The sequence below is a fragment of the Antechinus flavipes genome, chromosome 4 (assembly GCF_016432865.1).
Source record: "Antechinus flavipes isolate AdamAnt ecotype Samford, QLD, Australia chromosome 4, AdamAnt_v2, whole genome shotgun sequence".
Taxonomy (NCBI): Eukaryota; Metazoa; Chordata; class Mammalia; order Dasyuromorphia; family Dasyuridae; genus Antechinus; species Antechinus flavipes.
This window is the reverse complement of record NC_067401.1, coordinates 151,123,905-151,144,640: the sequence shown is the minus strand read 5'-3', so window position 1 is coordinate 151,144,640 and position 20,736 is coordinate 151,123,905. Positions and strand designations below refer to the sequence as shown.

At 39.3% G+C, this 20,736-nt stretch overlaps 1 protein-coding gene across 1 annotated transcript in view; it reads right to left on the bottom strand.

Moving 5' to 3' along the window:
* Window positions 1-20,289, bottom strand: part of SDK2 (sidekick cell adhesion molecule 2) — a 165,900-nt gene extending 145,611 nt beyond the window's left edge. The window contains 2 exon segments of the mRNA XM_051995180.1: window positions 2,168-2,301; window positions 19,424-20,289. Coding sequence (XP_051851140.1) covers window positions 2,168-2,301; window positions 19,424-19,704 — 415 coding nt within the window. The 5' untranslated portion in view covers window positions 19,705-20,289.
* Window positions 20,290-20,736: the final 447 nt, after the last annotated feature.

The following is a 20,736-nucleotide window of genomic DNA, read 5'->3' as shown; positions in this document are numbered from 1 at the left end:
ATGGATACTTTGTAGAAATCTCAAAGTCAACTGATCCAGAAAAGAACTCACTATTTTCCCACAAAAATACCCTTCTTCTAAATTTCCCTTTTACCATAAAGTATATACTATCAAGTATCATGGTCTTTCTAGTTCCACAATGTGGGTCTCATCGTCATCCCCTCATTCTTCTATCACATATCTGATCACTAGATACATTCTGGCTGATATCTCTATCTCCTGCATACAATCCCCCTTTCTTGGCTCACTTGGCTAGTATCTTCTTTCAACTCTTCATCACTCCTTTCCTAGTGTCTTGAAATGCCTTCTAATTGATCTCTCTGCCTCAAATCTCTCCTCATTCCAATGTAGCCTTCACACAATTCTTAAAGTAATCTTTGTAAAGTACAGGTCTGATCCCTTTTACACTATAAAATCTGGTGCTCCCAGAATCAAATATAACCTCTTTTTTTAAACATTTAAAGTTCTTTTCAATTTATCTCTTTTTTATCTTTCCAGTGTTTTTACTCTTTCTTCCCTTCCACTATTGTCCAAATGCACTAGACTTCTTGTCATACATCACATATGACCTTCCACTCATATTTCTGGGCCTTCCCATTGATTGTTTACAAAGCTCCGAATTCACCTCTTTCTCATCTTTGCTTCTTGTAATTCCTATTTTGCTTCAAGAATCAGCTTAAACATTTGAGCCCTTGTTGGAGTTTTTTTTTTTTTTTCCTTTCTTTTTTCCAACTGTCAATAGTATATACCTCTACATTCTTCTAGCTGCTTTGTATCTGGTTTGTATGAATGTATGTACACATGTCTAGAACATATCCATATATATGTAAATTTGCATATGCATATAAATGTCTATATTTTTAGATACACACATATCTATATCTATATCCATATGTGTATCTACATACACACACATACATGCACATACACATGGGGCCACTAGGTGACACAGTGGATAGAGTGATGGGTTTGGAATCAGCAAGGTTTTTCCTTCCTGGGTTCAAATCTGGTTTCAGATAAGTATCTTTGTGACCTTGGGGAAGTCACTTAACCCTGTTTGCCTCAGTTTTCTCATCTGTGAAATGAGCTGGAGAAGGAAATGGAAAGCCGCTTTAGTAGCTTTGCCAAGAAAACACCAAAAGGAATCATGAAGAGTTGGACATGATTGAAAATGGTTGAATGATATACATATATACATATAAATGTATACAATGTATATATGTGTATATACATACATACATACCTTTATAAAAATAAAATAAATGTCATCTCCCTGCTACAATATAAGTTTCTTGAGGAGAAGGACTATTTTGCTTTTGTCTTTGTATATTCCTTTCCTGTCATATAGTGGATGCTTAATAAAATACTTGTTGATTGATTCCTGGCAATGAGAACGATATCCTGGGCTGAATTCTTCAGGGCAGATAGGTTTCTTTATATGTCTTTCTAGTGGAAACATGAAACATGCCATCCTGCCTCCTTTTCTTTTGCTGCCTGAGTTATGGCAGTCTCTGGTCCCAAATATTAGGGCAAGATTCTTAACCTATGACATACAAATTGCCTCTTCTCCCCAAAGATTTGTGGATGGATTTCAGGAGATCCATGGATGGAGTCCAGGGGGTCCATGGATAGAGAAGAATCTTTATTTCAATATAATCGTTTTTTTCCTCCCAATTTTATGTAGTTTATGTATTTAGAAAATTATTTTGAGAAATAGGTTTCTCTAGACTGAGGAAGGGGTCCTTGCCACAATAAGGTTGGGAATCTCTGTTTTAGTAAGTTCAATGCCCGTACATACACACAAACACACACACACACACACACACACACATACACACACAAATACAACTACTTCCAATTTCCCAGGAGTGGGCTGAGAGCCTCTATAAAGCTTCATCATTCTTGGTGCTTCTTTTGATGAAATCTTAGGATTGTATACTTGTCAAAGGAGCCCACATCAAGGGCTCAGCTACTTGACTGTCTCTTTGGCAAATTGTCTTCCCCATTCCCTCTTGCTCTGGAGGTAGGACTCTTCCTGCCTCCCCTCTACACACTCAAGCAGACGAATATACTTCTCTGTGGTTCTCCCAGTTAAGTCCCCCTCCCCGGCTCCTCTGCTGAAGATTGAATGGCCCACTCCTTTTTCAGTCCCCAGCCTTGTGCTTACTTTCCACGGTGAGAGTGATGGGCTGGCTGGTCTTGTTATCCCCGTTCTTGTCATTAACGGCCTGCACGTAGTACCGGCCCGCGTCAGGAGCCACAGTTGACAGAATGACTAGGGTGTTATCCAGCGTGATGGCTCTGAGGAGGACAGAGAACTGATTGAGAGATTCAGTCAGGGTCACCCCCAAGCCTCCCTCTGAAGCAGTGTTGGGCTGGGGAAGGGGAGAATTCTGGGGACTTAATGCGTAAGGAAGATTGAAGGAGGAGGGAGTGTGTGTGTGTGTGTGTGTGTGTGTGTGTGTGTGTGCGCGCGCTGATGAGAAATGGGAAATGATAAGAGGGCATAAAGCTAAAATAAATAATGCCTTACATCGATATTGAACATTAACATTTTCAATTCATTTACACAGACATTATCTTTTCTGATCCTTATAACCCTGTGAAGGAAGGCAGGATGAAGAATATAATCCTTATTTTTGAGTCAAGAAAATCAAGGGGGCAAAGATATCTGACTATTCTTTATCTATTCATGTCTAGGGATTCCTTAACCTTGGCAGGGCTGTATCTCTTATCTCCCTATCTACTTAATTTCACCTTATTTCTGATTCCCAGCCTCTACTATAACTGATACCAAAGACCCCCTCACCCCATCCCAATTCTTTTTCTTGTCATGGTCCCCCTTTGCCTGTGGAAAAATTCACATCCTCTTCAAGGTCCCCAGATGTCAGAATCAAAATTAGATGTGTGTATGTGTATATGGTGGAGGGTAGAGAAGGATTGGTTTATGTTTGACCATTAATTTCACATTCTCTATGGAATTCTATCTTCAGAAGGTTATGCATGGATTCCCAGGATGAGGTAATTTTTAGGATAGGAGCTTTTGAAAAGCACTGGTGGGGGGAAGAAGGGGAAATCTCATGCTGTGAATTAATGCTTCCTCATACACTTTTCAAAAACTGCTATGCTGAGAGGTTCCTCATCCTTCTAGAGGATATTATTTCTAAGGGAACAGGAAAATCATCTGGGACCAGACATGTCCCTATACATAACATGAGTTCACATGCTAAATGACTGCTGAACTATCTGCTGCATGAACTTATCTATTTGGATAACATCATGTAGTTGATAGTTTAATTCAATTAAATTCAACAAATATTTATTATATATTTATTACTATATATAAAAGGTACCATGTAAGGGTTTAGGGAAAACAGGATGAAGATATATTCCCTGCCCTCAAGGCCGCAGTAGATATTAATGATGATAATTTAGATGAAAGCTCCAGGCATAGGGGATTATTAGCCAAATATACTTTCGGATTCAATCCATGTTTCCTTCTGCCAAGAATTAATAACTCCAATAGCTATGCCTCAGTTTCCCCTCTAAAATGGTTTAAAAAATCAAATCTGGGCAGCTAGATGATGCAGTGGATAGAGCACCAACCCTCAAGTCAAGAGGACCTGAATTCAAATGTGGTCACAGACACAACACTTCCTACTGTGTGACCTTTGACAAGTCACTTGTCTCCATGCAAAAACAAACAAAAAATTCCCACTCTCCCCTCAAAAAACTAAGCTGCCTTTTTCCACGTAGAGACATCTCTTTTCCCCGACGAGGATGGACAGGAATATGAGAGGGTATCTGAATTTTTTCTCCCCTTGGGACCATACTGGGGACTCTAGAACCAGACTTAAGAGAGAGTATAAATCCTAGGTGGGAACTTATTAAGCCTCATTAAACCTCTTAAAAATCTGACCACCCCCAATTTCCCCCCTTTTTGTTTTCCTTCTTTTATTCATTTCCCCATTGACAAACAAAACCATTAGTTTGTCAAGTCTAGCTCCAAATTTTAATGTGATGTGCACGAGACAGCTGTTAAACATCCTTAATGTTAATTTAACAAGGACAAATCCGGTTGAATCCTTTTCAGATTTTCCCATAAGGTGAATGTTACAGAGTTTTAAAAAGAATCTCTCAAAGGAACTGCTTCACAAATGTCTCTTTTGTTTATACTTTCACCAGGGCTGGGCTTTTATTTTTTATTTTTTTTTGCTGTTGGTCTTTTATATGTCAGTTCTCATGCCATCAATCGAGCTCCAGGGAATTGCAGAGGATGCTCATCCCCAGTGCTTCCTCTCCTTCCTTCCTGAAGAGTTCCCTCTCTGTTTCTCCCTGTAATCTGGGAAGGGGGAGTTAGAGAGGTAGGAGGTGGTCCTATACAGAGGTATGACAAATTGTGGTGCTATATACTGGTAATGAACAAAGTGCTGTTCTTCATATCAGGAAGACCTGAGTTTCCAGTTTGCCCCTTTCCCTCAAGAGCTGGGCAAATTACTTAATTTGCCCTCAGTGAATCAGTTAGTTAGTACATATAGTTTATATATATATTATATAATTATATATCTATATCTATATCTATCTATCTATCTATAGAGAGAGAGAGAAAGAGAGAGAGAGAGTATATATATATATATATTATATATATATATATATATATATATATATATATAATTAAATGTTCACTAGGCAAAAGACAGGTTTTATTCTAATGAAACTTATAGTCTAATAGTCTCAGTTTTCTCATCTGTAAAATGGGATAATAATAGCATTCATCTTCCAGGGTGGCTTGTTCCATGGGACAGCTACATGATGCTATGGATACAACTCCAGGCTTGGAATTCAAATCTGGCTTCAGATACTTCCTAGTTGTGGGCAAGGCTTTTTAACTCTGTTTGCCTCAGTTTCCTCATCTGTAAAATGAGCTGGCGAACGAAACGACAAAGCACTCCAATATCTTTGTCGAGAAAACCTTAAATGGGGCCACAGAGTTGGACGTGACTGAAAATAAACTGAATAATAACGACATCTCCTATTGTTGGATAATCAAATGAAATAACAGTAATAAAGGGCTTTGTCTATATAAAAACTGGCAATTATTACTGGTATTATTTCCAAGACTCTGTACCTCTGTCTCTGATTTTAGAATGCCAGTATTATTCAAAGGTTAATAAGAAGAAATCTTTCTTGTATTAAAAGCCAAGAGGGATTGGTATTGTGGAAAGAGTGCCAGATATCAGAGTCAGAGGAACAGAGTTTGTAATCTGGCTTTAATGTTTACTGGCTGTGTAATCTTGGACAGGTCACTCAAGTCTCTATGAACTTCAATATCTGCATCTATAAAATTAGGGAGTGGAATTAGTAATGATAATAGCTCACATTTATATAATGCCTTAAACACATTATTATTAAAATGGAAGTCACTTGAAGGCAGGGACTGCTTTGCTTGTATTACATTTGTATCCCTAGAGCACAGCACACTTCCTGGCACTGTATTTTAATTTAGTTTAAATTTTGGTACAAGGGTCTTAAGGAGAATGGAAAATACCTGGAAGATAGGAACAGTTTGGCATTTTTGTTGATAACTCTTGCACTTATCACAAACACATAGTAGGTGGTGAATTTGAATTCGCTGAACTGGACTGAATGAAATGACCTATAAGGGGCTTTATTTATTACCTCATTTAAACATCAGAACAACAGATCTTGCTATTACCCATAAATGTACCACTTTAGAGAAAGCAATTTTAGTGAAATGATGAGTTCAGAAGATATGTTATAAGGGGTTAAGAAGAGAATGAGAAGAGAAAAAATGGAGGCACTTATTGTAGATGGCCTTTTCAAGGAGTTTAGCTACAAAGGGCAGAAGAAAGAGGATGATAGTTATTGGGGATGGAAGGATCAAGTGAGAGTTTTTTGAGAATGGGGAAAACATGAGCATGTTTGTAGCCTAATAGGCAGGGATCATTCCATCCCCAATAACTATCATCCTATTTTTCTTGCTCTTTGTGGCTAAACTTGTTGAAAAGGCCATCTATACTGGGTGCTTCCCTATTCTCTTCTCATTCTTTTCTTAACTCCCTGTCACATACCTTCTGAACTTATCATTTTAATAAAATCACTTTCTCCAAAGTTACCAATGATCTCAGATGGAAAATCCAGTGACCTTTTTCTCATTCTCATCCTTCTTGACCACTGTGCAATATATGACCATCGACTCTGCTTCTCTTTGATACGTTCTTCTTGTAGGTTTTTGAGACATCACTTTCTCCTGATTCTCTTCTTACCTGACTGCTTCTCCAGAGATTCTTCTGCTGGATCTTTATCCAGGTCACACCCACTAACCACAGGATTACTACAGAGCTTAGTCCTAGAGCCTTTTCTCTCCTCCCTCTATATGATTTCATTTATTTATTTACCATCTCTGATAATTCTCAAATCTACCTGTCCTGCTTATCTCCAGTGTCACATCTCCAATTGCCCTTCAAATATCTTAAACTGGGGGTCTAGTAGATATCCTAAACTCAACATGTCCAAAACTCAACTCATTATCTAAAACTAAACTCTGCTATTTCTAACTTCCTTATTACTATGAAAGGCATCACCATCCTTCCAGTCCTTAGGATGGGATGTGGGTAGGTACCATCCTCGACTCCTCACCCTTACCCCCTTGCAATCTGCCGCCAAGCCCTGCAGATATTAGTTTTGCAACATCTCTTGAACATATTCCCTTTTCTCCTCTGACTCCGCCCACCATTCATCATCTTCATTTCTCAGCTACTGCAATAACCTGCTGGTTGTTCTGGCCACAAGTCTCTTCCCACTCCAGTCCTTCCTTCATTCAGTTGCCAAAGGGATTTTTGGTAGCATAGGTCTGATCATCACCCCTCCTTTACACCACCCCCTAAATCCTCCAATGCCTCCTTATCACCTAAAGATCAAATATAAAACCTTCTGTTTGGCATTCAAAGCCCTTTAACCTTTACAGTCTTCTTACATCTTAAATTCCCTCCATCCCCAAAAATCTGTTCCAAGTTTCTCTATTTTTTGGTTCAGCATTTTCTCTGGGTGGTTCCCATACCTGAAATGCTCTCCCTCCTTAGTTCTACCTCTTGATTTCCCTTCAAGTCCCAACAAAAATCTCAACAATTCCCATTTTTTTCAAAAAGCTTTTCCAAATTCCTCTTAATTCCAGAGCCTTATTTGCTACTTATCTCACATAGAACTTGCTTTGTATGTACTTGTTTGCTAGTCATGTCCTCTATTAAATTGGGAGTTCCTTGAGTGCAAGGACCATATTTTAGCTCTTTCTGTTTGCTCAGTACTTAGTCTAGTATCGGGACATAGTGGATACTTAAACTCTCATTGATTGACAGAACAACTCTGTGATACAGGTGTAAATATTATCCTCATTTTATAAATGAAAAGTAAGATGGCCATAGTGGTTAAAGATTGAAGAACACCTGTATTTAGGGTAGCTCAGTGGTGCAGTGGATAGACCACCAGTCCTGCAGTCAGCAGGACCTAAGTGCAATGTGATATCAGACTAGCTGTGTAAGAAGTCACTTAACTCCAATTCTCTTGCTTAAAAAAAAAACAAAAACCAACCTGTGTTCAAATTCTGCCTCTGAGAAATAATGACTATGGGCAAAGCCTTTAATTTTCTCCTGTGCTTAGAGCTGACACTAAGCTGCATAACCTGCACTGCTGGAGTTCCTTGCCAAAATCTCTCTCTCCCTATGAAATCTAGGGTTTGGTCAATTTTTTCCTTTACCCCACCCCCTACAAATGAAGAAATCAATGTTCAGAGAAATTTAGTTTCTCATTTAGGGTCATGCAGCAAGAATGTATTGGAATGTTTTGGAAGCAGGATTAAAACCAGATCTTTCTGAGACCTAGTGGTACTCTAATCCACAATGCTAGGCTGCCTTTTTAAGCCTCAGTTCCTTTACCTGTAAAGTGAGAATAATAGTACCCATCCCACAGGATTGTTGTAGGATCAAAAAAGGTAGTATAAGAAAAACATGGACTTCCAATTAGCTTTAAATTTGTGATTCTGTGGATCCTTTCCTACCTCCTTTCCTCTCAGCATCCCTTTGCCCCATTCTGTGTGCAGCAATTGAATACATGCAATACATACACAAGAGTACACACACCTTTTGGTATGTAAATGACCTGGAGAATAAAGTGAGGAGCTAGGATAAATATTATTTAAATTCATAACTAGCTCAGGTCATGCAGATTTCCATGTCCTTATTCAGTTGTCCTGCCCTGGCTATAATTATTGGCTCAAATTTAAAAGTAACACTGCATCTTTATCCTCAGGCTTGTCTATAAAGCCTCTTTTTCTCTGTTCTTTCTTTCAAGCAATCCAGGGTGGAGCTATAGAGGGAATAAGTCATCAGGGAAAGAATGAAGGACTGGATGGTGTAAGACCTGGGTTGTAGTTCCTGCAGTGCCACTAAATAGCTATGTGACTTCTGGGGCAGGTAGGTGGTCTGCGGATTGAGGAATGGGCTTGGAATCAGGAAAACTCATCTTCCTGCGTTCAAATCTAGCTTCAGATCCTTTATAGTTCTGTGATCATAGGCTAGTTCTTTAAGGCTGTTTTCCTCAGTTTCACCTTCTGTAAAATAAGCTGGAGAAATGGCAAACCACTCATATCTTTGTCAAGAAAACCCCAAGCAGGGTCATGAAAAATCAGACACAACTGAAAACACTAAACAACAAAAATAAGAAGACATTGGCAACCCATTTTCCCGCTCTGTTGTTCAAATCACAACAATAATAACAGCTGGCACTTATATAGTGCTTTAAAATTTGCAAAACACTTTTCAAATATTATCTAATTTTACCCTTACAACAATACTGCAAAGTAAGAGGTACTATAACCAACTCTGTTTAAAAATGAGGAGACTGAAGCAGGCTTTAAATGACTTGTCCAGTGTCACACATCAAGATTTCATTTACCTGATTCCACTTCTGAATACTCTATCCACTGAGCTCCCTGGTTACCTTTATAAAATCAATCAATGAAGATTTATTAATGTCTACTATGTCCTAGCACTGTGTTAACACAGAGGATACTAAAAGAGGCAAAATATGGTTCCTGCCTTTGTGGAGCTTTTATGATCTAATGGAGGAGATAGCATAGAAACATAATAAATACCAAGTGAGCTATATTCAGAATAATTGGGAAATAATTAAAACAGAACAGGCACTAGAATTAAAAAGGTTTAGGGAAGCCTTCCTGTACTAGCTAGGATTTTAGTTGGGACTTAAAGGGAGATCATAGCAAGAGAGTTAGATTATCTAGCTGATCCTGAAGGTCCCTTCTCTAACATTCTTTGCTACTTTCTCTCAACTTTCTGGTCCAAAGTTTCTTTATCTGTTTAAATTCAAGGTAAGCCTTTGTGGTTTCTGGTTGAAGTCATGCTGGCTTTGAAACAAATTTGTTTTCCATAAAGTTGGTACTCTTTGGGTCCTGGTTTAAAGAAATTCAGACTTCTACCCATTTCCTGCCCCATAACCTAGGTCCTATCTTCTTTCATCTATTTGTATTTCTATTTGGTGTTCTCTCCTCAAGTTCAGGCTTGGGAACTTTACTAAATTTCTAAGCTCCTGTCTACCCCCTTGGAATGTCAGAGTTAGAATAGAACACTGACCTCATCCATTCCAATAGAAGAGGAAATGGAGGTCCAAGATCCCATGACTAGTTAATAGCTGTACTCAGTTACTTGGCAAACTACTATTTCCATTTCTACACAGCATGCACCTATATTTTTCAGATCCCCTTCTGAAGACTCCCAGTGTATTTTAAGAATAACTTTAATTTAGGGGCAGCTAGGTGGTGCAGTGGAGGGAGTACTAGCTTTGGACTCAGGAGGACCTGAGTTCATATCTTGCCTTAAGGCACATATTAATTGTGGGACTCTGAATAAGTCAGTTAACTCACTTGCCTTCAATTTTTTTTTAACATTAAAAAAAAAAACTTTAGTGTATTGACCAAACATTTAAGTAGAACTATTATGTACAAGGCAGTATGCTGGGTGCTGGGCTTATGAATATCAAAGAGAATCTCTTTAAGACTCTCATGCCAAATCAGCTAATTTAAGTTCATAGCTATCTCTTTAGAACAGTAGTCTTCTAATAAAAACAAAAATGTCGGAGCAATAGTTCTAATGTCCCATCCATCTGCTCTGAAAATCTTTGTGCTAGCAGAAGCAAGGAGGCTGAGAGAACCAGATGATGATTTCTACCTTACTAGAAAGATTCCATTTTCCCTTGTGATTTCTCTTGATGGCTAAAGATAAGATAATAAGAGCTAACATTTGTATAGCCCTTTAAGATTTACAAAGTACTTTTATGATACATTATCTCACTTGATCTTTACGACAGCCCCTTAAGATGGATGTTATTATTAATCTCATTTATAGATGTGGGAACTAATGCTGAGAGAGTTGATTTGTCCATGGGCCTGGAAGAGAGGATTTGCATTCAGGTCTTCCTGCCTCCATAGTTCTTTCTCTAATTACTGACCCCCTTTTTCTGATTCCAAATTCTTGTTCTGGTCAATCTATTTGCCTTATATCTGTGGGAACATCCCAAGGGAAAACACACTAGCACTTGACTGAAGTTAACAGGAGACCATTTTAATGTATTCCTATGTTTTACGCTCTAAAATGTACATAATGGTACCCAAGCTTTGCAATGAACTTTCAGACAATTTAATCCCAGGGATAAAAGCTTTAGAAGAAAGTGACTAGAGTTCTAAGCATAGACACTCCTATGGGATAAGCAGAAACCATGATTTAAGATTTGAGAGGCAGCTGAACTGGTAGTTCAGTCCCAGAATACTGTTGGGATCTAGAGTCAGAAATCTGAGTTCAAGTCTAGACTGAGACACTTATAAGCTGTGTAAAACTAGGCAAGTCACTTCAATTCTGTCTGACTCAGTTTCCCCAACTATAAAATGAAAATAATAATTTTTATCTATTTCCTAGAATTGTTGTGAGGATCAAATAAGATAATATTTGTAAATAAATAATATTTGGCATAGTAATAGATACTTAAAACAGGTTTCCTTCCTTCCTGTCCTAGGGCTAGATTTCATAGCCTGGAGCTATGGACTCCTTTTCTAACCAGCTCCATCATATTATCCTGCTGGGTTAGTTCTGAATGGCCAAATTCCCACCTTCTAATCCACTTTTCTGTGACTATACCCTTCTTCTGAACTCAGGATGTTCTATGCCTGGGGACACTTGATAATTTAATTAGAGAACTGAGTAAGTCAGACTGAGTGCTCCCCAATGGCCTGTACATTTTTCTTATTGTTACTCTTCTTGCCTCCTTTCTCTCAAAACACAGCTAAGGGATGGATAAGGTATTACTAATCACTGTTTAGACCCCAGCAGTGGTATAGCCCATAGATAGAACTCTTCTTCAACCCTTCTTTCCTCCTCCCCTCCAGCTCTCTGAGGCTGATAGCATTCATTGGATATGTATCCCCTGCATACAGATGCCAAAGAATTTGCTTCCAGGGGTCCTGTCTACTCAGCTATGAATATTAATCTGCTGTAATTGTTAAGATAAAACCATTGGAATGGTTTTCTCACATATTCAGCATGGAGGAGGGAAAAAGAGTATCTGTGTGCATGCCAAAATCATGGGGGAGAATGGTGTTGTGAATTAAAATTACCTAAGAGGAGTTTGGTAAATGAGAACAGGATGATGGGAATGAGGATGCAGGGAATGAAGAGATGATAGAATTGTGGTGTTTCCTATTTATAGAGGAAAAACTACCCATTGCAGGGTTACATTGTAAGATAGTTTTCAGAGTGTATGTCTCAACTTTGTAAAGTTAGACAGTGGTGTAGGAGAACAGAATTAGTATCCATGCTCATGGTGCACTAGCAGTCTTGGGTGATGTGGAAGAGATAAAATACTTTAAAAGTTAAATAGTAGTATAGGAGAACAGAATTAGTATCCCTGCTAATTGTGCACTAGCAGTCTTGAGTGATGTGGAAGAGAAAAACTATAATTAGATGACTTAGTTTTGAGTCCTGAGCCCATCTCCGTGACCTTGGGCAAAGCAATTCATCTCTGTGGGCTTCAGTTTTCCTTTCTGTAAAATGGGAATAACAATCACAGGACCATAGATTTAGAGTGTAGGTAGTTTAGATTCTTCTGATCAGCCTTCCATAATTTTACAGACAAAGAAACCGAGGATCAGAAAGGTGAAAATTTGCTCAGGCTCCACAGGTAGAACTGGAAATTGAACCCACATCCTCTGACCTGGAATCCAGCATTTTCTTTCATTGTTTGCCTCCCAAGGGTCCCAAGGATCAAATGAAATAATGCTTATGCAATACACTGTATCCTCAGTTGCAGCTCTACATCACAAAACTGTCTATTGGGCATTTCAAAATGAATGTCTTGTAGGCATCTCATACTCAAAATGTCCAAAATACAAACTTTACTTCTTTACTCCAAATCTCATCCCTCTACAAAACTTCCTTATTACTTTTGAGGGTATTATCATTCTTCTATTCACCCAGGTTTATAAGCTGGGTGTCTTCTTTGATTCCTCATTTTCGCTTTTCTCACACATCCAATCAATTGCCAAATCTTGTCATTTTATCTCTATCACATCACCTTATCACCACTCACTCAGTCATCATCTTAGTTCATCCCATCCCCAACTTCTTGCCTGGATCAATACAACAAACAATCTCTTACTTGATTGATTTAACACTCACACCTTTTCCCCATTCTGGTCCATTATTCATTTGCTGGTGTTGAATCATTTCAGTCATGTCCAACTCTTTGTGATCCCATTTGTAATTTTCTTGGCAAAGACAGTGAAGTGGGCTTCCTTCTCTAGCTCATCTTATAGACAAACAGGGCTAACTGACTTGCCTAGGGTCACATGATTAGTAAATGTCTGAGGCTGGATTTGAACTCAGGAAGATGAGTCTTCCTGACTCCAAGCCTGGTACTTTGCATTGCACCACTTACTTGCCCCCATAAAGGCAGCAAGAAAAGTTTTCTAAAAGTGTAGGTGTGACCATATCATTTCTTTTTTTTTCTTTTTAATTTTTTTCTCCAATTACATGTAAAAATAATTTTTAATATTGTAATTTTTTAAAATGTTGAGTTTTAAATCTCTTCCTCCCTTCCCCAGTCATTGAGAAGGTAAGCAATTGGTTATATGTGTAGCCATATTCTGAAAGAAAATACACAATTCCTTACTTAATACACTCCACTTTTTGTTTTAGTTCTTCAGAATTAGCTGTTTTCCCATTTCCATACAGAAATACCGGTAAAATGTTTTTCACGGAGTGTGTGGACTCAATAAAGGAATTTCCCAGTTTCTCAAATGTAACCCAGCCTGTTCCATTCCCATTCAACTCTAGGCACAGTTTATTGTCTGTCTTTACTGTCTGTCCCAGATATGCACACTGTTGGAAAGCTTTTTAGGAAGTCTATCCAAATGCATGTTGAAATCTGGGCAGTATGATATGCTCCATCTACTTGGTCTTTGCTGTGTAGATGGTCAAGCCAGAATCCTTTGAGTGATTACAGATATCTTCCAGGAGGCCCTTCAGTGTTCCAAGCCTTGATGCAGTCGGCATAATATCAGTCACCAACAGGAGGATTTGGAGGCTTATCATCCTCAGGGAATCCCTATGTAACTTGGACTCTGTGATGTGTCTCCTCCATCACACTGGTAAATGTCTTTGGTGAATTTTCATCTTCCTGTTTAATGTTTCATGTGATATCTATGTTCAGAGGGTCATTGACAAGGTTATTTCTGTTTTTATATCTTCCAAGGAATCTTGAATGATCTTGATGTATAGATGGAAAACATCTTGCAAATAATATTGTAAAGCATTCTGTTCTTCAGAATCAAATGCTTTTTTTTTCTCATCATCAAACAATAAACGTTGCTGTCTTGGGGAAGACGAAGGGGAAAAAGGAAGGGAGGGAGAAAAATTTGGAATTCAGGATAATGAATGCTGAAAACTATCTTTACATGTAACTGGAAAAAAATATTATCAAGTGAGGAGGACATCAAACAATAAGCATCATGGGAACTTATAGATGCTTTAAGCCTTTCACTTAAATGGTTCTTTGTTGAGTGTCACTTCCAAAAACCCTACCCATTTCCTACTAATATCCTCATTGAGGATGACTTTGATTTGTATGTGCATAATTTATAAAGATTTTATATAGGGGGAAATAGGCAGATGGGCAGGAGTTATTGATTTTTATTTTATTGCCTTTTTGGTATTAATAAGATCTGAGATTCCTCCCCAACCCCCACCCCCAATGTCTTTGGTATCTTTCCCTTCCTCAAAAATTTTGTATATTAATTGACCTTGTAATTGTTTTGCTTCTAGGATGGATCTTCTCTACATAGAACTGGTTCTAACTTACTGCTCTTCCTGTCTGTCTCTTGAGAGTCATTTTTACCTTCTTTATAAGTACCTTGAGGAGTCTTATTTGGATGCAAGTGTGGTGATTCCACTGTTTTCTATTGAGAACGTAATTTGTGGCAAAGATTTTTGCAAATCTTTTTGATTTTTCTTCTGTTTGTTGTCCTCCTTCCATGTTCATCCTTAAATGCCCCTATGATGACTTTGCTCTCACAAAGATCTTTTTAAGTTGGTTTTATTTCCCACTGCTTCTCTCTGCTTTCTGAGATACTGTTGCTTATAATTTTCCAACATGCTTCTTTGTAAGATTTTTTTTAACAAATAAGTTTATATTCTAACATGATGGAGTCTAAGTTGAATATGATGATCTCTGTGATCTCTTTCAACTTAGAGATGCCATAATGCTGTCCAGGCTGGGAGGTTTCAGGGAGTTTCTTACATGGGTAAATGAAGTAATTTCTTTGCTCACAGTCCTTTTCAGAGGTATTGGGTGTTGTTTCCAATGTTCAGTTACCCAGGAGTCCAACTGCCAAACCCAACCTAGGGACTGCACAGAGGGTCCTTGTTCGTGATGAAAGGGCTTGTGTTTTTATTTAACCTACCCACCAAAGCCAGCCCTGGTTCCTCCCTGCCACACCTCCCCTCGCACAGCCAAAACACACATGTGCCAACACATACATGAGTGTAAGCCATAAACTCACACATCCAAGCTCGCCTGCTCTTACTTCCCCTTCTTGCCGGCATACCCCTTTGTTGCGGGGTTCCCTTCTCTTGGTCTGGCAGGGTTGCTTTATTTTTCCCCAGTGGATCTTCCTAGACCCTCCAAGACCCAGCAGGCTTGACTAACTGCTCCATATCCATAGTAACAACTCCAGTTCATAGAGATATTCCCTTCATAATATCTCTTACATTCATCTGTCCCCTTTTCTCCACTAGCACAGTCGTGGTTCAGGCCCCATTCCCTCTCATCTGGGCTATTGCCAAGAGTATCCTAATTAGTTCCCCTGCCTCTAGTCTCTTCTCTCTTCAATCCATTTTCCACCCAGCTGCTAAATTGATATTCCTAAAGCACAGACAAGTTTGACCATGGCACTCACCTATTCAAGAAGCTCTAGCGGTTTCCTTTTGCCTCTAGGATAAACACATAAGCTTTTCTGTTTGGCTTTTAAAGTCCTTTATAACCTGGATTCAGCTATTTTTTCAGGTTTATTGTATTCTACTTTCCTTCATGCACTCTGTGTTCCAGGCAAACTGGCCAACTTGTTGTTCTCTGTACACAACATTCAATCTCTTATTTCCATGACTTTGACAGGCTGTTCATCCTGTGCCTGGAAAGCATTCCTCTCCTCACTTCTGTCTCACAGAATCCCTAACTTCCTTCAAGGCTCAGTTCAAATGCTACTTCTTACAGGTAGCCTTCCATACCCTCAACTTACTTTTCCAGCACTGGCTTCATTTTCACTCATTCATTTTCCATCCCCTTCCATCCCATTTGAGATCATTGGTTGAGGAGGGAATACTCCTTCCTCTGCATTACCTCTTTCATTACTCTCTCTGTCTCCATTACTCATTAAACTCTCCTCCTTTGAGGTTCATATTATCCTTATCTACTACCTAATCAAAATCCAGGTGGCAGTTGTCCCCCCAACACTAGAAGACTCAAAATCCTGTTGGAGTTGTTTACATACTTCTAGGACACTTCCCCCTTCCTCAATGAATTCAGTGACTCCTCATCTTTCTCTCTTCCCCAACTCTTGTCCTCTTTCTAGGGAACTTCAATATACCCACTGATGCTGTACTCTGTCAATCTAATTTCCCAGCTCATCAACCTACTCATTTTCGGTTACTTACTTTTCTATCCTACTTCAATCATGTGCAAAGATTGTCATATCCTTGATCTTGCTGTCACACACAAATGGGGAACTATGACATTTCCTTATCTGATCAGTCTTCCTCACCTTAGGTCTTCTCTGACCAAATCTTGTTTTTTTGGTTCATGCTGTGATTTCTAATCCCACCATCTCTCATTTTAGATCACCACCCTTTCACAAGCCAACCCTACTTCTTTTCTTATTTGTTTCCTTGGTGAGCCAGTCCAATTTTATTCTGTCCTTTTTTCTTTCTCTCTGACTCCCTTTTAGATTGCTGATTTTTGTCCTGTCAAACCTCAGCCCAAGATCACTCCCATCATCCACTGCCTTTGCTGCTATACAATTGCTGCTGAATGTAGGTGGAGAAAAAAATTGTTTTTATTGGGTCCACTACAGATTTATGTTACATAATGTCAACAGAATCCTAACTGCTGCAAGGCAATTCTTTTATACCTTTTTAATTAGCTCATCATTTCACTTCCTATAGTGAATCTTCCAAATCGTTTCATCCTTCCTCAAAGCCTCCCATGGCTCCCTTGCCCGCCACCCTTTCAGCTGAGAACTTTGCCTCATATTTTATGGAAACTTGAAGCCATTTTCTGAGAGCTTTCTCTTGTTTCCTCCTTATCTCAAAAATCACTCAGATGCCCTTTGCCACTGTCTCCTGCTTCATCATTGTCTCATATGATGAGGTGGCTCTACTTCTTCCTAAAACCAACCTCTCTACCTGTACACTCAATCCTATTCTATCCCATCTCTTCCAGCAGATTACTCCCTTTATTATCTCTCTTATCTTTGATTTCTCTCTGTTTTTTACCTACTTATAAACATATCCCATCCTCAAAACACTCTCACTTGATTCTTCCATCCATATTATTGTCTCACATCTTTCTTGTCTTTTATGGCTAAATGCCTGGAAAAGACCATTACAATAGATAACTCCATTTTTTTCTCCTCTTACTTTCTTCTTAACCCCTTACAACTCAACTTCCCACATCATCATTCCACTGAAACTGCTCTCTTTAAAGTTGCCAATAATTCAATGGTCTTGGAGAAATCCTTGTTCTTCTTAACATATTTGCAGCATTTGACTGTCATTAACCCTCTTTTTGATACTTCTCTCTAGGATTTCAGTACATCCATTTTCCCCAATTTCTTCCTACTCTACTCACGCCCACTAACTGTTGGTATCCCACAGGACTCTTCTTGGGCCATCTTCTCCCTCTATACCATTTCATTAGGTGATCTCATCAGATTCCACAGATTTAATTATCATCTCTATAATGATGATTCTCAAATGGACCTAATCAAGCTCTAAACACTCTGCTGACTTTCAGTCTCACATTTCCAACTGCTTTTCAGGTATCTCAAGCTGGATGTCTAGTAGACTTTTTAAACTCAACATGTCTAAAACTGAACTCATAATATTTCATCCCAAGCCCACCTCCTTTCCAAACTTCCCTACTACCATCGAGGGCACCACTAGGCTCCCAGTCCCCCAGGCTCACAATCTGGGTGCCATCATTGACTCCTCATTATGGCTCACTCCCACCCTTCCATAGCCAATCTGTTGCTAACATCTGTTAATTTAACCTTTCCAACATCTCTTGAATAAAAACCCTTCTCTGATACCGCTACTGCTTTGGTATAAGGTGTTTACATGCTGTCTCTTCCATTAGACCATAAGTTCCTCAGGGACCAGGACTTTCTTTTGTCTTTTTTGGGGGGCTCATCTCCAGTGCTTAGCACAGTCCTGGGACACAACAGGTGCTTAACAAATGCATATTAACTAACCAAAGTATCCTCCTCCTGAAATTATTCTGTGTGTTATTTCCTATGCCTATGTTTCTCCTCCCCAAGAGAATTTAAACTTTGACTCTGCTACCCTACCCTCTTGGGGGGTTTAACTCTCTTAGCTCTGGTACTCAGATATCCTTTAGACTCATTCTCATCCCATACATGCCATTTCCTTCCCATTCACCCTGCAAGGCAAAATAATGTCTGTACCACTGAACTTGGTCACTACACCTTGCTGGGGGACTAAAATGTTCTGGAACCTGGGGACCTGTCAGATCCCAGAAGCAGCCTGTGGCTCACTGGATAAAGTGCTGGCTCCGGAGTCAGGAAGATCTGAGTTCAGATCTAACTTCAGATAATTACTGGCTTTGTGACTTCGGGATAGTCATCTAAATCTTCTCCCCTTCCTCCCTCAATTTTCTCAACTGTAAAGTGGGGATTGCAGGATTGCTTTGAGGATTAAAAGATGTTTGCAAAAAGTGCTTAGCACGGTCCCTGACACATAGTAGGTGATATATACATGCTTCTCCCCTTCCCTGTTGGGTGTTTTCACAGAGATATCTGGGTAGCCCAGACTATGGGCCATGTATCATATTCTACATCAGTTTCCTTTCTTTTTTTTGAGGGGGAGCATCTTCTGTATCCATATAAATACTACTCACTCCCAATCATCCCAGCTTCAGAATTCCTAGTCAAATCAATACTTCCATAGTTACTAGAAAAGACTTGCCCTTCTTTTCTGGCCCTTATCTTCTCAGTGACTTCCCAAACTAAAACACTATCACACCCATATAGGTCTTTTCTCCATTAATTAGCGTACAAGCTCCTAGAGAATAGGGACTGGTTTTTGTTGTTTTTTGTTTTTTGCTTTTCCATTTGTATTCCCAGGACTTTTCACAATTTTTGACCCTAACCAGTTAGATATCTGTAGTTCACAAATGAGGCTGGATGAAAGAATGAATAAAAGAATGAATAAATATTGGTTTGGGGATATCTCTGTGTTTCTGACTCTGTGACTTTGTTTCTGTCTCTGTCTTTCTTCTGAAAGGGAGATCCCTTTCAGAAGTTAGGAATAGTCCTTGAAATCCCTCACATTGGGTAAAATGTAATCTCTCTCCTTCATATCCTCAATTCTCGGTTAACTCATTTCTCTCTATAACTTGTCTTTGACTTCTCCAAGACTCACCAATAACCCAATATGTGTCCCCTCTCTTCTGCCCTATTGTTTCTTCCTGATGTCTGGTCTATGTCTGATCATAATGTGGTCTGAATGCCTCCACCCAACTTGTCCTGACTCATGAGGACGACTCTACTCACATTCTGCTGCTGGGTGGAATCTTCCGGCCATCCCGGAACCAGGTGACCTGTGGCTGGGGGAAGCTGGAGATTCGAGGGGCTTTGATGACAGCTGCCTCTCCGTGGGAGACACTCTGGTGCTTTTCACCCTCTTCAAAACTCCCCATATCTGTAGGAGGAAAGAAAAACAGAGGGAAGTTGTGAGAAGGGTTGGGAATTGGGATGGAATAAGCCAGCCCGAAGGAGAGTCTGGATCCTGTGATAGAGTTGGGAGAGCAGAAAAAATAATGGACAGATAACATGATACAGAATGATGGATGGTGGACAAATAGAAAATAGAATGGTGAAAAGAGAAGGCAATTACGAAGTTGGGTAGTAGCATCTCTTGTAGTCCTGGCTTATCCTTTCCCAATACTTTTGGGTCCGGCATTCAAGGTTGACTGAAATCAGGTGCTGTTGCTTGAGAAAGCCAAGAGGTTAGGGAGAAATAGGGTCAGGGATAATGAGACTTGCTATTAGTGCTAGTGATGAGGTCCTCAGTAATGTGTGATTGGCAGAGAGGGATGGAGCACTGATGGAAAAGCTCCCTGAGACAAGTGGAAAGGGGCACTGATGGGGATCAGCTTAGCCTTGTGATCCCAGTCTCTGTGGAGATTGTGGGTGGCCCCACCTTGCTATGTCCAGTCAGAAATATTTTCTGTCAAACTCCTGAGGTTGAATTCCCTCTGTACATTTGTCCATGACTCATGCCATCTTTGCTTTCTACTTCATGATGTCTTTTTCCTGCCCCATGCCACATAGTATCTCTCCTCTCAACCTCCCTTCCTTGTGGTGTCTTTCTCCTTCTTAGCTAAATAACTCTTTTAGGGCATTAAATCTCTTTTGTGATTTAGCCTGCCAGCTAAGGGCATACTCAAACCTCATGGGATGTTCTCTTTCTCCTAGTAAATTGTGAGTCCATTAAGGAACTAGTCTTTTCCATCATTAATTGTTAAAACCCCTTTTCTTACTAACTATAAGCTCTCCAACTTTAAACCACCATTCTTGGTGTCTATTATATCCCTTCATTTTGTCTGTAACCTCTTCTCCTAAATAAATCCACCTTTTGCCAAAGAGAATGGCTATTGTGAATTCATCCCATAATTGAACCCCAACATCTAAAACCTAAAATCACATCACTAGAGATACACATTCAAGTATTGTTGGAAAAGATTCTGAAAAGAGAAAGTCTCTCCTCGGCTACCACTACTCAATATCTTTCAGAAAGTAGATATGAAAATGCTTTCCTTCCTAGATCACAATAATATTAGCTGACATTTACACAGTGCTTAAAG